This window comes from Solanum pennellii, chromosome 4 (genome assembly GCF_001406875.1).
Source record: "Solanum pennellii chromosome 4, SPENNV200".
NCBI lineage: Eukaryota > Viridiplantae > Streptophyta > Magnoliopsida > Solanales > Solanaceae > Solanum > Solanum pennellii.
Window position 1 is genome coordinate 4,151,477 of NC_028640.1, and position 20,063 is coordinate 4,171,539.

The 20,063-nt window shown below is 34.2% G+C and overlaps 2 protein-coding genes across 2 annotated transcripts; one reads left to right on the forward strand and one right to left on the reverse strand.

The window, feature by feature from the left end:
* Positions 1–6,692: 6,692 nt before the first annotated feature.
* Positions 6,693–11,540, reverse strand: LOC107017979 (UBP1-associated protein 2B-like). Its single transcript, XM_015218297.2, has 2 exons — positions 10,039–11,540; positions 6,693–7,936 (listed from the first exon to the last, which is right to left on the reverse strand). Exons 1-2 carry the CDS (start codon positions 11,445–11,447, stop codon positions 7,933–7,935), a joined length of 1,413 nt encoding a protein of 470 aa, XP_015073783.1. The 5' UTR covers positions 11,448–11,540; the 3' UTR covers positions 6,693–7,932.
* A 3,357-nt stretch (positions 11,541–14,897) lies between these two features.
* LOC107016067 lies at positions 14,898–19,894 on the forward strand. Its single transcript, XM_015216544.2, has 7 exons — positions 14,898–15,302; positions 16,282–16,367; positions 16,574–16,720; positions 16,825–16,933; positions 18,085–18,208; positions 18,790–19,063; positions 19,528–19,894. The coding sequence occupies exons 1-7, from the start codon at positions 15,119–15,121 to the stop codon at positions 19,633–19,635; spliced, it is 1,032 nt and encodes a 343-aa protein (XP_015072030.1). The 5' UTR covers positions 14,898–15,118; the 3' UTR covers positions 19,636–19,894.
* Positions 19,895–20,063: the final 169 nt, after the last annotated feature.

Below are 20,063 nucleotides of genomic sequence, written 5' to 3' on the forward strand. Positions count from 1 at the left end.
TCCGCCCCTGGGCAGGCGATAAACCTTGGGATGTATCAGTATGTATCGATGATCGATCCATTTGAAGGTATACTTCGTCCACAATTATAAAATGAGTCTTTTCATTTATTTACTACTATTTGTATACTACTCCCATGTAATACTCATTTTCCTAGAAGATAATTTTTTGTTTTGGTAACTCTTCGGTTTTATTTTTTCACGTAACATGTTTAGGACGTATGATTAAATAACATTTTAGCATATTCTACATACATTTAATTTCAAATTTCTTAGATTTTGAACGATCTGAAATAATTAATTTTACAAAAAGATTCAAATAATTTTGAGTTTTAAAGTGATTTTTAAGTAATATTTTAAATAATAAATATATTTTATATAATTACGTCTATAATTAGTATAATTTTATGAACATTGGAAAATCATCTCAAAAATTTTTACGTTAATTACTTTAGCTTAAATAATGCTTATATTTTTAAAATTATTTAGTTAATTATTTCATATCGCTAAGTTTATCGAATTAACCAATTAGAGTCAATTTAGCTAAGTTTTAAACCCATATAGCTATTTTACTATTGCAAGCTAGCCACTTAATTCAATTTTGAGAAACCAGGCTGGGCCTATTTTTCGATTAGCCCAGCCAGCCTACCCAGCTTTCCAGCAGCCCAGCCAAACAGCAAATAACCAAATAGCCAAACAACAGCCCACCAACAATCAATATTGAAAAAATTGAATACAATATTGGAAAAATTGTATATAATAACGAACTATTAATTCAAATTAAATGTTATGAATACACTTTGATTTAATTGTACCTATAATAAATTATTGCTATCTTCTCCTCTCTCCCTAGTGGAATCTCGCTCGCCACTCTCGTTTGGTGGCAGTCTCGCTCGCCTCTCTCGCTTTAATACAAACACAAATGTATAAAATGTGTTTGTGTTTGTATAAAACAAGCCGAAATTGTATATATACATATATTTTAGTTCCCCTCCCTCCCCTCTCCCAGATCTCTCTCGCCACTCTCCCAGATCTCGGTCGCCACCCTTGACTCTCTCGCTTATACAAACAAAAACGAAATATATAAATTGTGTTTCTGTTTAAATAAAGCGAGATAAAATTGTATATACACATGCGAATACATTTATCTTCATCCTATACACTTATAATTATACAATACAAATATTTCCCTACCCATTTTTCTTTTACCTTTCTCTCCTTCTCGTTTTATACATATATAGATTATACAATTGATCTTTTGTATACAACTGCTTTCTTTTGTATATGTATATCGAATTACACAACTGCTTTCTTTGTATATCTATAGCGAATTATAAATATTAATATGTCTGCTATGGAACACAATTATGCAATCTATAGATATAGCATACAAATATGATTTTTATGTTGCTATATGTGAAAGTTACTCAACAATATTCACCCAAAATAAACCAGCCAAAGAAATATAGAGTCATTAAAAGAGCAACTTTCACACATAACAAACATAAAAATTATATCTTAAAATATAACTTAGTGGCAAAATTTGTGCAACTGAACATAAATCTTAAAACATAACTTGGATCACTAGTCGCTTACCTATTAATAGTCGCTGGTAATAGTGCATTTTATAGGCAACTAAAGTCGTCAATAGTGTGGCAACTAAAGTTGTCACAAAAACCTGTCAATAGCCGCCACTAATAGTCACTTTAGGCAACAAAGCGCCGCAAAAACATGTCAATAGATAGTCACTTTAGTGGCAACAAAGCGCCGCAAAAACATATCAGTAGTCGCCACTAATAGTTTCTTTTAGTCGCAACTAAAACCGCCGCAAACACTTATTAACTGTCGCGACTAATAGTATCTTTTAGTGGCAACAAGCGTCGCCGCAAAAACCCATCAACAGTCGCTACTAACAGTATCTTTTAGCGTCAACTAAGCCGCCGCAAAAACCTGTCAATAGCCGCCACTATAGTGGCAAGAAAAGTCCCCGCAAACACCTGTAAATAGTCGCCACTAATAATATCTTTTAGTGGCAACTAAAGTCGCTGCAAATCCTGTCAATTGTCGCCAGTTCATTTGGTGGCAACCAAAACTGCCGCAAAAACCTGCCAATTCCCGCCAATTGATAGTGTCTTAGTGGCAACGAAGTCGCTGCAAAGACCTGTCAACAGTCGCCACTAATAGAGTCTTTAGTGGCAACTAAAGTCGCCGCAAAAATCAATCAATAGTACTAATAGTCTCTTTTAGTGGCAACAAAAGTCGCCGCAAATATTGTCAATAGCCGCCACTAATAGTATCTTTTAGTGGCAACTTCTATCGCTGCAAATAACAATTTATTGTTGCCACAAATATGCATTAGTTGTCGCCACTAATAGTATCTTTTAGTGTAAAAATAAGTCGCCGCGAAAACTAGCACTAATAGTGTGTTTTCGTGGCAACACTTATCGCTGCTAATACTTATAATAGCCGCCACTAATAGGTTATTTGTAATGGCAACCTTTGTTGCTGTTAAGACCTATACCACTAAAGTATGTTCAGTTGCAACTTGCAACACTTGTTGTAGCCAATAGTTATAATTTTCTATGAAATATTTATGTGAATAACCCAACTTTAGACGATGGCCCAAGTTCAAATCAATTATAGAAAAGTGACCAAGCCCAGTTGGGCTATGCATTTGTGGCCTTTTTCACTATAAACCCAACCTAATCTATTTGAGGCTCATAAAATTTCATTCTCTTAACTACTATAGTTAGTATATAAATTTTGTTTTTATGATATATAGTTTGAGTTGATATAGAGTTCAACAAAGAAAAAGATTTTTGAAATAAAAATGGTCTAAAGTAAGCTATATATGTTCGTGTGACTATAAATTATTTCATTAAGAATAGAATGATATTCTTAAAGTCAAATTATTATTAAATATATAAATTTTGTTTTTTATGATATATAGTTTGAGTTGATATAGAGTTCAACAAAGAAAAAGATTTTTGAAATAAAAATGGTCTAAAGTAAGCTATATATGTTCGTGTGACTATAAATTATTTCATTAAGAATAGAATGATATTCTTAAAGTCAAATTATTATTAAATATATAAATTTTGTTTTTTATGATATATAGTTTGAGTTGATATAGAGTTCAACAAAGAAAAAGATTTTTGAAATAAAAATGGTCTAAAGTAAGCTATATATGTTCGTGTGACTATAAATTATTTCATTAAGAATAGAATGATATTCTTAAAGTCAAATTATTATTAAATATAGAAATTTGTCATTATTCGACGGACTAAAATGAAAAGTCAATTATATAAATTAGGAGACTGGAAATAACTTAACTATAGTAATTCGTAAGTACAGCTCCAACGCATCTTCCTCTACAAGGCTTCAAGAACAATATATAACCAAACCTACCATTATAATCTACGATATTAAATGAGAATCTTAATAACTTAATTAGTCGATTATCTGAATTTTCACCTTAGCGTTGATGGTTTAAATTCTTCGTCTTGTAATTTCGTTTACCCTTCCGCTACCCCAACCATAATTTTGCTTAGTTACTTAATTTTAATTCTGAAGTAAATTAATTACTCAGTAGTCACTAATTATTGCATCATAATTAACTAAACTTACATACAAGTGTACTAATGATCGGGCAGCATCAGGATCAAGTAGCTGATACTTTTAGAGAAGAAAACGCTGCCCGGACTGCCCGTAACGGCTGTAGAGAGAGATTACGGGCAGCTTTCTCTGAGTAACCACTAAGGAAGAGTTCATTCTTCAAGCTGATTATATTTACCCCATTGTTTGGTCTATGTTGATCGGACGGTCCAGAATGAACGCTGCTTTTGATCTTAGTTTCTCTACGATATAGCTCTGAAATTCCTCCGATCTGCTTCATCGGAGCACCGATCTGTCTTTCCGGTGAGTTTATCGGCTCCGATTTGCTGAATTTTAGCTACTTCAGTTTTTTCTTCTAGAAAATTCCGCCGTTCAGTTGAAATATTTTTAGGAAAGAGTTCTTCTCCTTGTTTTCTGTTTTCCGGCTCCGATAGCTCAATTTTATCCACTTCAATATTTGCTTCTCGTTGTTTTCTGTTTTCCGGCTGCGATTAGCTGACTTTGTTCCAAATTCAGTTTGTTTTTTTCCTTTGTGCGGTTCAGTTTATTTGACAATTGATGAAGTTTGTTGAGTTCTCCGACTGCGATTTCGCGAATTCGCTTCTCTGCTCCGTAAACGAGATAAATTCTTCTGTTGTTTTCTGTTTTCCGGTTCCGATTAGCTGAATTTACTCTGCTTCAGTTTATTTTTCTTTCTAGAACCTTCTGAGGCTCAGTTTATTTCGAGTAATTTCTCTTGTTTACTTCGTTAAGTGATGAATTCTTCTCATTTTGTTCTGTTTTCCGGCAAAAATAAGTTCTCCGATGAACGGATGACATTTTTTCCGGCACAAAAGTAGTCGTCTTCTTCATTAGCAGCTTAGAATAGTCTTATCGTTTTCTGAAATTCTTTGTTTGGTCATAATCTAACGGCTGAGAATTGATGGATGCAGCGATCTGAGTTTGTTGGTGTAATTGTACCGTACCATACCGTACCGATGGAGACAAGCAGAGGTTCAGTCTCTGTTGCCATGATTAGACAGAGTATGCTAACTTGCGCCGGTCAATCACTGGTAGCTTTATTTATTTCTTCACTGGTTAAAACTCACATTCTCACTCTCACCCAGGTACTTAAAATTAACTCGATTGATTTTTTTATATTTTCGTCACAATTTATTTTACATAGCTAAATTAACTTGATTAATTTTATATTTTTCGTCTCAAATTTATTTTGAGATGACTAAAGTTGTTTGAATTCAAAAGTAAAATTTAAAACTCTGAATGTTTAAGATTTACCTAAATCACATATATGTTTATATTAAAACAAATACACATGTTTTTCATCAGTTTTGGCATATTTAATACTATATAGTCACTTGCTTTTCAAATTTTATTAAATTATTTTAGGCTAAATATAAATTTAGAAAAAGTCTTGTCTCTGTGAGAAGCTATTTTGTTTTTCTTAACATGCGCCGGGAGCCTGGATTTTTTCCTGGTTTGTAGTGATTCTGTACGTGTCATATTTTTTTTTATTTCTATTTTTATCCTCTTTATTTCATTTTCTTTTTAGAACATTTTTTCTCGATTCTGTTCATTTTTCTACTATGAAAGATTGTTTTATTTTTAATCGAGTTCGTTACATTAAATTTGTCTAACATAATTTAGTTCGTGAAAAAAAATCTAATCTGGCCCATTAGATATTGAATCAAAAGATAAGCCCAATTACGATATCCATCTAAATTACCTATAACTTGTACATGTGTAAATACAACAGGATGATTATATAATAGGTAGTTTTAGAAAAAAATTATTAAGATAAGATATAGTACATTTAAAATTTATAGAGAATATAACAATCGAGGATAATCATATTTTTTAAATTTGCCGACAATGTAGCAACTCATTTGTGCTGCCCAGTAAATTGTACTTTGCACTAAGCTAAAAAATAATTAAGGGCCACTTTTATTGGGATTTTAATTTTAAATGTTGTTTTTATAATTAGGAGTACTTGAAGCTTCTTGAACAAAAGGCTAAAAAGGGAGATGAGCATCATGTTTCTTCCTCAAGCAAGCCTCTTGATGCTGAGGAAGACGGCAATGAGACAGGGGATGAGGATGGAGATGGAGATGGAGATGAAGGTGAAGACTTGTCATCTGAAGATGGAGAAAATGTGAACAATAACCCGAACACGAATGACAGCAACTCCAAAAAGCATCCTAGAGAAGGGGCAGGAGGTGCTGAAGAGAATGATGAAGATGATGAGGAGGAGGACGGTGGTGGTGAAGACGGTCCAGATGATGAAGAAGATGATGACGAAGATGGGCCTGATGAAGGCGAGGAAGATACTGTGGAAGAAGAGGACGATGACGATGAAGATGAAGATGAAGAGGAAGATGAGGAAGAAGAAGAAATTCAGCCACCAAAAAAGAGGAAGAAGTAAATTATCCACAACAGGCGATATCGAGGTCTGTTATGTTGACACTTGGTGTCTTAATGCACAACTAGAGTACTACTTAAAAAACTCCTAACTGCAGCAATGTTTAGAGGATGTTTACTATTCATAAATCAAGACTTAGATAAGACAGTTTTGAAGTTAGTACAACAACAGACGTATTCAACTGGATTAATTAGGCAAAAAGTATAATACATCAGGGAAAGCAGTCTAGCTTCTGATAAGAAAATGATCAAAATCTATGTAGTAAACTCTACATAACTACAACTAACCTAATCTAATGACAAGGACAGACACTAAGGGTTCAAGAATAAGAACAAGTAAATCTTAAGATTATGTTGCTACGTTTCTTCAATAACAATATCAGAAACAGGTGTGTGTCGAGTCCTCCAAAACCAGGCACTGAGCAACATAATCTTAAGGTAACAATATCATCAGTTCTATTTCGGGATCAGAAGGCCAATATATGTAGCGTGAAGCGCTACCAACAGAATTGAATTTGTGAACATACTTGTTTCTGAGGATGAAAAGAAAGAGAAACTAATGCAAGATACTTTTAACACTTCATTTCTTCAAATTTAATAAGCTTTTTACAGGTGAATAAAATATATATACAAAGAGAAAACAGAAAGCTAATGGTACAAGCTGAACAATGAAAACCATACTCCAATGACAAAAATTCACTTACAACAAAGATAACATCCACCTCAAAACTTCTAAATACGAGTCTTATGAAAGTGAGAAAGCATGAATTTTCATGCAAAAGGAAGCGACGGAGTGACTTCTGAAAGTCATTACTTAAAAATATAAAAAATGAAGGAAAAAAGGAATAAAATGAATCAATATAAATTCTATAAGAAAAACAAGCCTAATTAAGCTCTTAGTTGCGCAAACTCTTCACTTTTGATGCCAAATTCGTGTCGGGTTCTCCAAAAATATACTACTTTTGCCAAATCCGACACATACTATTGACATTTCTGAAGAGTTTGAGCAACATAGAATTTAATATCTATTCTAAAAGAAAAACAAGCCTAATTAAGCTCTTTGTTGCACGGACTCTTCACTTTTTATGCCGCAACCGTGTCGAATTCTCCAAAAATACACTACTTTTGGCAAATCCGACACGCAACCATTGAAATATCTGAAGAGTCCGATCAACAAAGAATTCGCTTGAACAAATTAAAACAACAGAAAAAATAAGACTTCTGTTTTTAAAAGAAAAAAATACGACTGGCTAAAATGGAGAAAAGAATCAAGATTGTGTATTAGTTAACAACAAAACTTCACAAAACCCAAGTCATCCTCGTAAAAAGTTGAATAACGTTAGGAGTTATTAAAACAGAATAAAGATATGAATAGGTAAATTTTTGAAAAAAAAAATAAAAAATTTCTATTAGTAGTTAGCAATAAACATAGAAGAATACTCATCTTTGTTAATAATTAAAATGATGTTTTAAAACTAAGCAAAAGACAATCTATACACACACACACAGAAATTTCAAGGTAATAATTTTTTCATACTAAAAAAGCATATTTCCACGCAAAGAGAATATGGCATACGATAAGGCCTAATAACGATATGAAGAAAATACTTGGCCAAATCAGAATACTGGAGCAAATATAAGAGCAAGATTTTTTTTCCCGACAAATCCACTTCAAAATAAGTCTAGACGGAATGTATCCATCAAAGAGAAGGGTAATGCAAACGGCATTATCCAGCAAGTTCTATAGGAACTTGACTTATCAGTAAGAAGTATGGATTGTATGAAAGTAAAGATATAAGAAACATATGGCTACAATTCTGATAAACGCAAGCCACTGGCAAACACTGACCCTTAGACACTCATCAGATGCTTCAATGACTTCGTTTCATCATGGTCAGGCATTGTTCATCTGCAAGATCATACACAAGTAAGCACCAGATAATAGATTTAACACAGGAGAAGGGGCTGGGGCTATGTAAAAGGTGAAGCGAAATCAAAAGGTCATTTAACTGATATAAAAAGAGAAGGAAGAACGGGAAGCACAGACTTTTGTACACTCAAACTAAGAAACACGTTTTTGCATATTCAATTCTTGGTAGTAGGTTCAAGGTAATACAAGTATAATCAAGAGGGATATAACTTCTTTTTTAAAACAACAATTTATCAATTAATTAACTCGTGCTCTCGTCCTTGGTTTACCTGGGCTCCCTAATCTCATGAAGAAAGGTGGAAAGTATCACAAGAGACCTTTGTTTCTAGAACATGCTAGTTTTTTCCATGCATATTGAATATGATAACAAAGAATGTAATATGCAATATGATAACAAAGAATCAACATCATGGATAACAAATGTTGTAGTTAGACTGGTTAAAAATACCTTAGTCTGAAAGGTTTCTGCAGATATATGTCACATATTCATAGCACAAGGGAAAGGGGAGGAGCACAGGTAGCAAAGGTAGCAGGATAAAGGTTAACTATTTTCCGTTTTTACTACAACGCTTTACTCGTAATGACACTTTACTTGTTAAATGGTTGGAATTTTCTTTATCTTTTTACTCGTTCACATTTTTTCTTTCTTTTACTCCATATAACTACTTTCACCCCTCTTTTCAGCTGATATGTTACCCAGAGAGCTTCTGGTTGTAGTTTGCTTAGTGAACTTGAGATTCTTTATGATGAATGACCATGGCTGTAGAATCTACGTGTCATATATAGACACTAACTACTTATCAACTTTAGCTCACAATAACTGAATAGGTTCTAAGACAATTCGTTGGTTTTTGAGATAGATCAATCAACTAAGCCTCAATCCAAACTAGTTCGGTCGGCTATACGAGTTCTGTATGCCCATTCGATCAATTTACGACCATTTTACATCACTTATAACTAATCTAAAACAAATTCTAGGTGCTAGTTTGCAGAGGAAGCCCTGGGATTTGAAGACAACAAAGGCACTACTAGACGCAGATGTGAGTTAGTTGAAGTACTGACACTTCATCAGAAAATGTTGTCAAAGAAGTATAAAATGGAAGGTATCATAAATAGAACGAGAGTGTAACATGGTTCAATTTTTGGTTTTGATGGTTTTGACCCTGTATACTTTGAGGTTGCTAGTTCGAATCTGGCTTGAATTTTTATTTATATGTTTTTTTTCTATTTTGAAAAAATAACAACAAAAAATGTAAGTGACCAAGAATCGAACACAGGACACCTTGCTTGCAAAGAAGCGGAAAGATATGCATTGGACCAATGCACCAAATCAGCCTTTGCGTTTGATGGTGCACAATTAAATATATCATCCTTATTTAGGTATATACTACATGTATAGTTTTTTTCCAAATTTAACGCCCGTGCACCCCCTCCCTCAAATGTTGGTCCGCCTCTACTAATTAGTAAGATATGCCAATTATAGCTGAATACTTGTGGCAACAAAGTAGGGCACTCAGAGACGAGAAGATCTAGGAAAAAGTGAAGAACTTTACTTCTACTGCAAGCAAAACATGGAAATAAGAACAAAAATAACATTGGTAACCTAGTCAGATTGCCTGTACAGATGTTCTAGCATACCAAATAAGCAAGTTTAGAAAATAGTAATAGTCACATGTAAGTAGAAGGAACAAATCAAGAAAATGCAGTTTATGGAAAGAATAATCTTAATAGTTAGCAGAAATGATGATAGAAGTTCAAATAGTGAGACACTGTATGCAAATGCCTCCAAAGTAAGAATTGAATTAACAAAAATACTCTCTTTCCGTTCACTTTTAGTTGTCTACTCGACCAGATCAACAGGAAAACAATCTTTCTTTCATGTCTTAACCTTAATATTATTCACTTATTTCCCGAGAATTTTTTGAAATGTTATTAGTCATGGATGTTAAAACAAAATATGCACATCATTTATTACTACTACTACTTATTAAGGGGAGTGCAAAGTCTATCGTGGACAAGTAAGAAATGAACAAATGGAGTACAACTTTACACAAAACATAGTATCAAATAGAACCAAGTACCTGAAGTGCGGCGGGTAGCCACTGCTTCCCGGATACTTTGCAGACGAAGGTTGGCCAGCCTGGTTGTTTTGGTAGAGCTGCAATAAGCCGGGAGCCACTCCCCCAGTAGAACCACCTGTGCTGCCACCAACACCACCATATGGCCCTAAACCCCCAGTAGAACCACCTGTGCAGCTACCAACACCACCATATGCCCCTAGACCCCCAGTGGAACCACCTGTGCTGCTAACAACACCGCCATATGCCCCTAACACCCCAGTAGAACCACCTGTGCTGCTACCAGCACCACCATATGCCCCTAAACCTGAAACACCCCCTCCTACACTATCTAACACCCCACCATATCCTGCTGCCATCCCCATTCCACCACCCATTTGCTGGCCGAAACCACCAACTCCTGCAAATGGATTCCCATATGCTCCATAAGGATTAGCAAGTGCTCCACCATAAAACGGATTCATCATTGGCACATCCGTGTTCTGACCCAACATCCCCATACTGTGACCAGCAGCAACTGGAGCATACACACCTTGCCCTGGTGGCATTGCAAGCAGCGGCTGTTGTACAGCCTCCGTGGTGATACTAGCCGCTCCACCACCAATTTTCCCCTCAGCCGCCTTCTTACAATGCAATTGCCTCCCCTCAAAAATCTTCGAGGGTTTTTCCAGACATTTCTTCGCCGCCTCCACAGTTTTGTACAGAAACAAAGCATACCCTTTTGATTTCCCAGTTGATGGATCAAATCCCATTGGTCCAGCTTCAATTTCCCCAAACTTAGCAAAAAAGCTCCTCAATTTCTCCGAATTAACTTTCTTTGGCACGTTACTCACATATATCTTCCGGTTACCGATTTCATTAGTCCCAGAAACCGCAGTCTCTTTCATTGAAGCCAACTTACACGAAGCTAAACGATTGTTGATCATCTTCTGAGGCTCTTTCAGCGCTTTTGCAGCTGATTTCCTAGTCTTGAACAGAACAAAAGCATACCCTTTAGCATTTCCAGTAGCATGATCCATCACAACGTTGCATTCCTCAATCTCCCCGTACGGTTCAAAGACGGCCAGCAGCACCGGGCGCGTGGTATCACGCGGCAACCCATAAACGAAGATTTTCCTGTGGCTGATGTCTTTATCAGCATGTGACTGGATAAGCCTGTAAAAAGCAGGGAGAACAGCTGCGGTATCCACAGCTAGGGTAACCAGTTGATCCTTTGAGTAAGGTTCGAGAAGCTTCTGGATTTTCAGCGGTAACGAGTCGGCGTCGGAACCGGAATTGGAATTGGGTGGGTTAGAAAAATCTGATTTGGGTGTTTTTGGCTGCTGATTTTTGTTGATTTTAGAGGGCGTAGCAATGGAATCTGCTGCCTTCTTGCCAAGCTTTCGCTTTTTCACCTCATTGTTAGCAGCCATGGGAGCTTGAAGGTAAGGATTTTTGCTTAAACACGAAGGGAAGAGAGGGCTGCAGGGTTTTGAAGTCTGCTTAGAGCTGATTCACTTCGTCTTTTTATATCAATGAGAAAATATACAAGACTTTTACCTCTGTTTTTGAGGCCCACAAAGACAAATGAATCATTGGCCCAATGAGATAATCTAGATTCATACGAAGTATAAATTACTTGTTTTCGAAAGATTCTCGATTTAATAATAATAAATTAAAAAATTTATGAAAAGAAAAAAATACGAGAATTAAGAAAAGTATTGTGTTATACTTAAGGAAAGAAAATAATAATAACGATGAAATAATAGGGAAACTAAAGAAAATACATGCATAAAATTAATACTATGACACATGTTGTGTAGATTTTCGCGAAACTTAAATTCGCCAAAAAATAAGTTAAAACCTAAAATTTCATATATGATCGCGTGATTAACATATTAATTATTTTTATCAAAGTTGTTTAACTATCGTTTCTATCGTCAAAATCTTTATATTTTGAGTATGTTAATACTAAAATCACACGGTCTAGAAATATTAAATTTATAGGATAATTTATTTTTAGTCTTTATTAAAATTCAATTGAATAGTCTAGAAATATTAAATTTATAGGATAATTTATTTCTAGTCTTTATTAAAATTCAATTGAATAGTCTATAAATATTAAATTTATAGGATAATTTATTTTTAGTCTTTATTAAAATTCAATTGAATTTTTTTTAGGTGTAGTTTCATAAATTGAGTAACAATCACAATATCATACTTGGTAGTCGGGTAATTTGATATGTGAAATCTGAAAAAGGATAAAACAAATTCTGATATGTGAAATCTGAAAAAGGATAAAATAAATGAGAATTTACGTAAATCACTCTAGTTTAAAAGCTAATACTTAGATTTACTATAGTTTGCAATATTAAGAATATAATTTGATGATATTTTGATGCGTCCAGATACGTTTAGATACACATATCTCGAGATATATAGGGTTTAAATTATGTATTTTTATTCTAAATATATTATGTCCAAATGAATTTACATGTATCTGAGTTACATAACAAATCTCGATCGCGTCTCTCCTGTTTTGCTCGTCACTCTCCGATGCATCTGATATCCCAAAATACACGACAAAGGAAGCAATGACCCAATGATCATCTAGATTCACATAACTATAAAGTACAAAGTTATTTTCGAAAGATTCTCTATTCAAATACAATAAATTAGAATGTTGATGAAAAGAAAAATACAACAATTAATAAGAAAATCATTGTGTTATATCTATGGAAAGAAAATAATAATAATGATAAAATAATAGGGTAATAAAAAAATACATGCATAAAATTAATACTACAATATATGCCGCTCAGATTTTTGTAAAATCTAAATTCGCTAAAAAGCAAGTTAAAACCTAAAAATTTCATATATGATCACGTAACTAACATATTTAATATACCAAAGTTGTTTAACTATCGTTTCTATCGTCAAAATTCCTATATTTTGAGTATGTTAATACTAAAATCACACAATCTAAAAATATTAAATTTATCGGATAATTTATTTTTACTCTTTATTAAAATTCAAATTTTTAGTGCAATTTCATAAAATTGAGTAACAATCACAATAACATACTCAGTATTTAGGGTAATTTCATATGTGAAATCTGAAAAGGATAAAATAGTGGATAACTTGCATAAATCACAATAGTCTAAGCGCTAATTACTTAGATATACTATAGTTTGTAATATTAAGAATTTTACCATATTTTGATGCGTCCAAATACGTTTAGATACATGAATCTCGAGATACATAGGGTCAAAATTACGTGTTCTTTATTTTAAATACATTATATCCAAGTGGATTAGCATGTACCTGAGATACATAACAAATCTCGCTCGCCACTCTCCCATCTTGCTCGTCACTCTCCTATATATGCGTCTAATATCCCAAATACATGTGAATCACCCTAGGTTCGTACAGATTTATTTGAGATACATAATTTTGCCTGTTTCTCTCCCAATTTGAGTGTATATGATAACAAAAAACACGTATCAAATGTATTTTTCTCAAAATATATAGAGATCTCTTAATTGGTGATAAAATACATAATATTTTGAAAGTATAAATAACAATAATTCATATGATAGTGAAGTATGCTTAATTATGTAATTTTTCCTAACATATAAGCAGAATGAAGAAAAACAATTAAATATTACAAATAAAGTATCCACGAAGAAAAATATGAGAATGAAGAACGATATGCCAAATAATAAGAAAAACAATAGCTAACAAACAAAGAAACAATAATAAAAACAAAATAAAACGATAACTAAAAAATGGTACATGCGTAAGGCTATTACTGCGACAGATTTTTATAATAGTCATTTAACTATCATTTTTTTTTACTAAATCACTATATATTAACATATAATAATATAAGGGGAAGAAACTTTGATATATCTCATAATTTTATTATTTAGAATAGATGTATTTTCGTTATGAAAGCACTCATATATATTTTTACCGTAAAGTTGTCAAAAATGGCTAGCCCAAGCCTCGCGGGCCAAGAAATTTGAAGGGTTAAAGCAGGTTGACCTTTCATTCGGAAGGGCCTAAAAATGATCAACCCAACTCAATTCTAGAAGGATCGTGGGCTGGGGTGGCTAGTCTTTTTTTCCTTTTTCTTTTCAACCTTATAAATCTATAACATCAAGAAAATGAGAAAATCTTCAAATAGAATATGACAAACAATGGTGTTGTTTTAATAGTACTAACAAAAAGTCTAGTGTAACTAGCATATATATCCGTATACCAGACACGCAAGCGAGATAAAGAGAGTGACAATCAACTTTAGAGAGAGGCGAGACTGTGAAATTTGTCTATGCATCCTAGATACATGTGAATCTATTTTTATAGAGTTTATCTAGAACATATTAACCTAATTTCGAGTCTATATATTTTGAGATATACGTATCTGGACGTACCAAAATCTGGTAAGATTCATAATATTACAACATAACGTGTATTTAAATAATTAAATTATATACTAGTGAAATTATTGTAAGTTACCCTGAACCGAAAAGTTTTGGCCCAGGAGTCGATCTTGGCCCGACCCCGATCAAACGTTAAGGCCAAGGACTTATATGGATAGAACTTATAAGCCCTAGTTTTAAATTGGCTTGAAAAATTCTGTCTCAATCCTACCTCAATAACGGATTCGCCGGCTAAGTCCGTTTTGATGACTTTATACAAACGACTCATATATATATCCATACTATTATATAAATGACTCATATAACTATCATGATTTTTTTAATAAAATTGAATTCATAAATTTTCTATCAAACTTTAATTCTTTTATTCTAAAAAATGAAATATGTCGTATAAATTAGGATAGAAAAATATTGGTTTTCACAACCTTAAAAGAAAATATTAATTTTAAAAGTATTTCTACCTGCTTTCTTCTTTTACCATTTTCACTTTCTCTTGTTTGTTGTCATCTCAATCTCAGACAACACAAGAGAAAACAAAAGGATCAGTTGGGGAAGATATACATACTAATTATACCTATACATATATATTGTTTTGGGTATCAATTCTTGATCCATTTTTTGCACAAATTTCTGTCCCTGTTTAATAATTTTGAGTGAAAATGTCAAAAGAAATTGAAATGGGTGTTGATCACACCGAACCCGAACCCGAACCCGAAGAATCTTCTCCTCTGATCCCTCCTACTGTAATTACTGTACCTAATATTAATGATGATGATGATATTATAGACCTTGAAGCAGGTCCTGATGAACATATTCAATGCCGTATTTGCCTCGAATCTGACGGTTAGTTTTTTTTTTTTTGAATAGATTTATGGGTTTTTGTTTAAAGTTTCAATTTTTATAGATCCCCTGATCTTAAGATTGTAAATTGTATAAGTAGTTCTTGTTTGTTTGTAGATTTTGAAGTTGAAATTTGAAATTTTGAGTTTATGATGTTGTGATTTTTTTTTTTTGGAAGTAGTTGTGTTTGAACATGTGGGAAAAAATTGTTTTTTTGTGAGTTTTAAGTGAAATATAAAAAATTATGGTTAAATGGTAGCTAAAATTCACTAAGTGAAAATACTTACAAGACTTAGTTGGGAATAAGGGTTACATGTTGGTATATTTACATTAGAGTTAGGGTAGAGATGAGTGGGATTTAAGAGATTCTCTAGTTTTTGAAATTTGCAATGAAGGGTAAGGGTGTGGTCTAGTGTTAAAATGAAGTAGTTGGGACTACTTGGAAACTATGAGGTCCCATGTTCAGAATTCCCAGCCTTATGGACAGAACCCTAGGGTAATTAGTCGAATTACGTACAAGCTGGTATGGATAGGACCCTTATAAAGAAAAGGATGAACTTTCTTCATTTGAAGATTTTGTTTTTTGGAATATTAGCTTGTTTATGTGAGTTGTGCAGTAAGCTGTTCTTGAAAAACTTGGTGATATGGGACTCTTTACTTTGGAAATTGAAAGGTTGGTCCTTTATGGTGAATTGGGAGTCAAAAATGTGTGTTTTGTCCCTTCCATAAACTCAAATAGTTCAACAGCGTATTTTTAGTTGCCTTAATAATGTTTTTCATATCAATGCGAGAGTATGGCTGACTGAAGTTGACATTTTGTCTAGACAGGTGAAACATGCAGTGTCAATTAGGTTTTTGTACTCTCTATTAGGAAATAAGCTGGTTGTTTAGTTTATTCAAGTGCATGTTAGTATACATCTATATGAAAAATTCATGATTTTGGTAATTAAGATGTTTGCAAATGTTTCACTTTGCTCTTTAGGTAGGGACTTTATAGCACCTTGCAAGTGCAAGGGAACATCAAAGTATGTCCATCGTGAGTGCCTTGATCAATGGCGTGCTGTCAAGGTATTTTTTCAGCCTTTTCAATCAGCTATTTTAAAGGAAGTTTTGAACTTTATTTTATGTTTGTAAGAGCCAAATATTTGAGTGTTGGTGAAGCTTTAGACCAATACATCCAGTACAGGCTGCATGTAGTGCCACAAACTTTCTTAAGCTTGTACCACCAAACATGCAAGTTTATCTACTCATAGCAAATATTTTGTCTTTTACAGGAAGGATTTGCCTTTGCCCATTGCACTACTTGCAAAGCTCCCTATCACCTGAGAGTTCACGTTAATGATGATAGAAAATGGCGGACTTTGAAGTTCCGATTTTTCGTAACCAGAGACATTTTATCCATTTTTCTTGCGGTCCAACTTGTAGGTGGTTGTCCCTCTTTAGTTTTGTTGTTTGATTTTTGAGATGTCTCTTTAATCCTCTCTGTCGAATATATATTCAGTTGATGGCTTAATTCTACATGCAGGTTATAGCTTCATTGGGATACTTAGTTTACATCATTGATACATACAAGAAATCCTGGCTTCGTTTGATTTGGGGATTCGATAGTGAACTAAGCTTCTACTACATATGCGGTAAAACATCATGAGCTTCGGTAGTTACAATAGTCCATGTATTTATTTTATCTCTAACTTTAAGGTGCTTTATTGTCATTATCTGCTAATAGTAATGTCCCCTTTATTGTTTTTCCTCGGGGATTTAAAGCTTCTCCTTCATTTATTTTCTTTCCATTAGGAATTTTCTTATGATTGATATGTTTTTTTGAAAAATTTATTTATATTCTTGAAAAACTTTCTCATGGATGGGAAATTATATACTTCAAGGAGCTTAAGCTGCTATCCTTATTTTGCTTCATTTAATGGACAAAACTCTTTCTATGTAGAGAGATCTTTTGTTATTCCAGCTTGAACGAGAGCTATTCTGCATACTACTTGTTTGTTGGTAAAGCTAAATTGTTTATTAGTATATTTTTAGTACCATGTTTTTGGATGAGGAGATCAGATCGTGAACACTCCGCAGTTCCGTATCATGATCCTTTTTTTCTCGGCAAAAGAGGAGGAAAACTTCATATGGGTCAGGGAAGGGGTGATGGGAAGCATATAGTGGCAGTGGAGGGAAGGGGGTTGAGGGGAGAGAAAGGATTTTCCAACTGAGGTAGGTGTTAGCTGGGTGCGGAGAGCCAAAGGAAGTTACTGAAGGCTGACAGAGGGATTCTTTTTTTTGGCTAACCGTGGTTTTCAAGTCAGCTTGTGCGCACCTCAACTAGTTCTACGGGAAACCCGACACCTCCCACCAATCACCTAGTAAGTAGGGAGAAAAATGCTATGTGATATTTTCCCATTTGTTTTAGTATTGGTGGACAGAGTTACCCGGTACATGTTGCTGGTGGCATCTAGGCAAGTATGCCGTTGAATTAGTCAAGCCCGGATACCATGGTTATAAAAAAATAAAGGAAGCAGAAAAACCAATTTTCAGGAAAAACAGGTGTGAGGATTGATCTGCTTATTGCTTTATCCACGGAAGAAATAGACCTTTTCTAATGTGGAATCCTCAGGACATGGAAGGATCTCCATACTTTCTCCTGTCAAGAAATAGATAGATTGTCCACACAGAACTGTCTCCACAATTCTCTGGACTAAATAATTTGATGTTTAAACCTTTTTTCTTCGACACTTGAACCGTTGCATGCTGTTAAATTTATGCCATTGCTCTTGAACTTGTGCAGGGGCCCTGTTGTTTTTCGCTTTGTTGGGCCTATCTGGCTGCTTTATAACTTGTTTCGACCGAAGAGTGCGCAATGATTTGGCTCAGCCCTGCCGCGAAGTTTGCTTTTGCTGCTGTCATCCCGGGTACATATGATACCTTCTTTCTATCAGTTTGTCCTTCCTCATTTGTCAAAGCAAAAAGAAATAGAAATATAACCCGCAGGATCTAGTTTATTCTCCAAAGATCATATGCACTGATAATTTTCTATATAGGAAGTTAGGAACTAAAATGTCTTTGTTTCTTTCTCTTTGGGCGTGTTTTCCATGGAAAATATTTTCTAAAATTTTGAGCAACTGAGCATGAGAAAATCGGAAAAATCCGTTCTGCAAACACCCTTTGTGTCTCTGAGAAAGAAGAATTGTATGGTTAATTTAAGAGTTACATCTATTTGGGAGTCAGACTAGTCCTGTTGCTATATAAATATATTCGTTGTATTGACAGTTGGTGTAGAGATTTCCAACAATTACATGCTGAAGCATCTCTGAAACATTTCGTATATCATTTTTTTAATTGTTCATTTCTTTGTAATCTACAATCCGCTGTAACAAGTACAATATTAACTCCGAATTGGTTATTTTCTAATGGTTATATATTACACTATTTTTTGAGATGGATGAGAGTTCATTGATAATGATCGTTGTTCTTGTTGGTAATGTCCTTGCAGAGTCTGTGCCGATGGTCATTTGACTGGTGCACTCTGTATATGGACTGATTGTAGCACATGTTTTGAAGGTTGTGCTAGTATGGCTGGTGAATGTGGAAGTTGCATAGGAGGTGCCGGTGAAGCTGGGCTGCCATTTTTATTTATAGTGGCTTTAGTCGTGATTGGACTGTTTACAATCATTGGCATATTTTACAGTATTTTGGTTATTACGATGGTCGGACAGAGAATCTGGCAGCGCCACTACCACATACTTGCAAAAAGAATGCTCACCAAGGTGAGTGAAATCCCATTGACTATCTTTTTCTCTTGTTCTGAAGTTTTCAATTGCATATGATGTCTACACATGAAGGTTGTAGTTAATCCGTTCTTGTTAATCATAAATAACCCCGCCAACAAGAATTATATCGGTTTTATTGGGAAATCAAGTTTATAACAAAAATATAGTTTCCTCTGCCGAACTGTAGTACATAATCATCCCCAAAGATCTCGACTTATATTTCAACCCTATTTGACACCCCTAGTTTAATTAATCGTCATGAAAGTGATTCTAGTGTTAAAGTTGTGAAGGTTTTCATGTTACACTTCATGGTTGTTGAATGAAAGGGAGTCTTGGAACAACGGTTAAGTTGTTCCTGTGTGACCTATAGGTCACGGGTTTGAGCCATGAAATCAAGCTGATACTTGCGTTAGAGGTAGGCTGCATGTATCATACTAACATGTTTCTCAACTCTTGTGTAGGAATACGTCGTGCAGGATGTTGATGGTGAGGATACTGGAAATGATTGGTCTCCTCCACCTCTCCCACAAGAGCATGTTCAACAACTGAAAACACTAGGACTTCTGTGAAACTTCAACCTATAGTTGACGGAAACTAGGGATGGATTGAAATTCCACCTCTTTGGGGGCCTCCGTTATGGTCCTCGAGTTTATGCATCTAGATAATGACACAATTTTTCTTATTGATCGATAGAAAATCTTGTGAGTCCGATATCGTTCATAGTTTATGAAAGATCACATGTAGTTGTCAAGAAAACTACTTAAAATCATTCTAGTTATGAATGATCATTATGCAATTGTCAATAAAGCTGATCATTAACAACCTAAATGAAGCAACATTATATATATAGTTCCCTTTAATGACACTACAAATACTAAAATCTGAGATATAATTTATAAGCTCTCAACTATACATCTAGTGGGTAATACTATTATCCTCCTAGGGCGGAAGGGGTTCATCCAAACCCTTAACGTACATTGTATATATAAAGTCGAAA

Excerpts from the sequence above, each read along its gene's own strand:
- LOC107017979 (XM_015218297.2), bottom strand. The coding sequence starts at position 11,447 with ATGGCTGCTAACAATGAGGTGAAAAAGCGAAAGCTTGGCAAGAAGGCA.
- LOC107016067 (XM_015216544.2), top strand. The coding sequence starts at position 15,119 with ATGTCAAAAGAAATTGAAATGGGTGTTGATCACACCGAACCCGAACCC. Across the intron at positions 16,934-18,084 it reads AAGCTTCTACTACATATGCG|GGGCCCTGTTGTTTTTCGCT; the intron begins GTAAAACATCAT and ends GAACTTGTGCAG. Across the intron at positions 18,209-18,789 it reads TTTTGCTGCTGTCATCCCGG|AGTCTGTGCCGATGGTCATT; the intron begins GTACATATGATA and ends ATGTCCTTGCAG.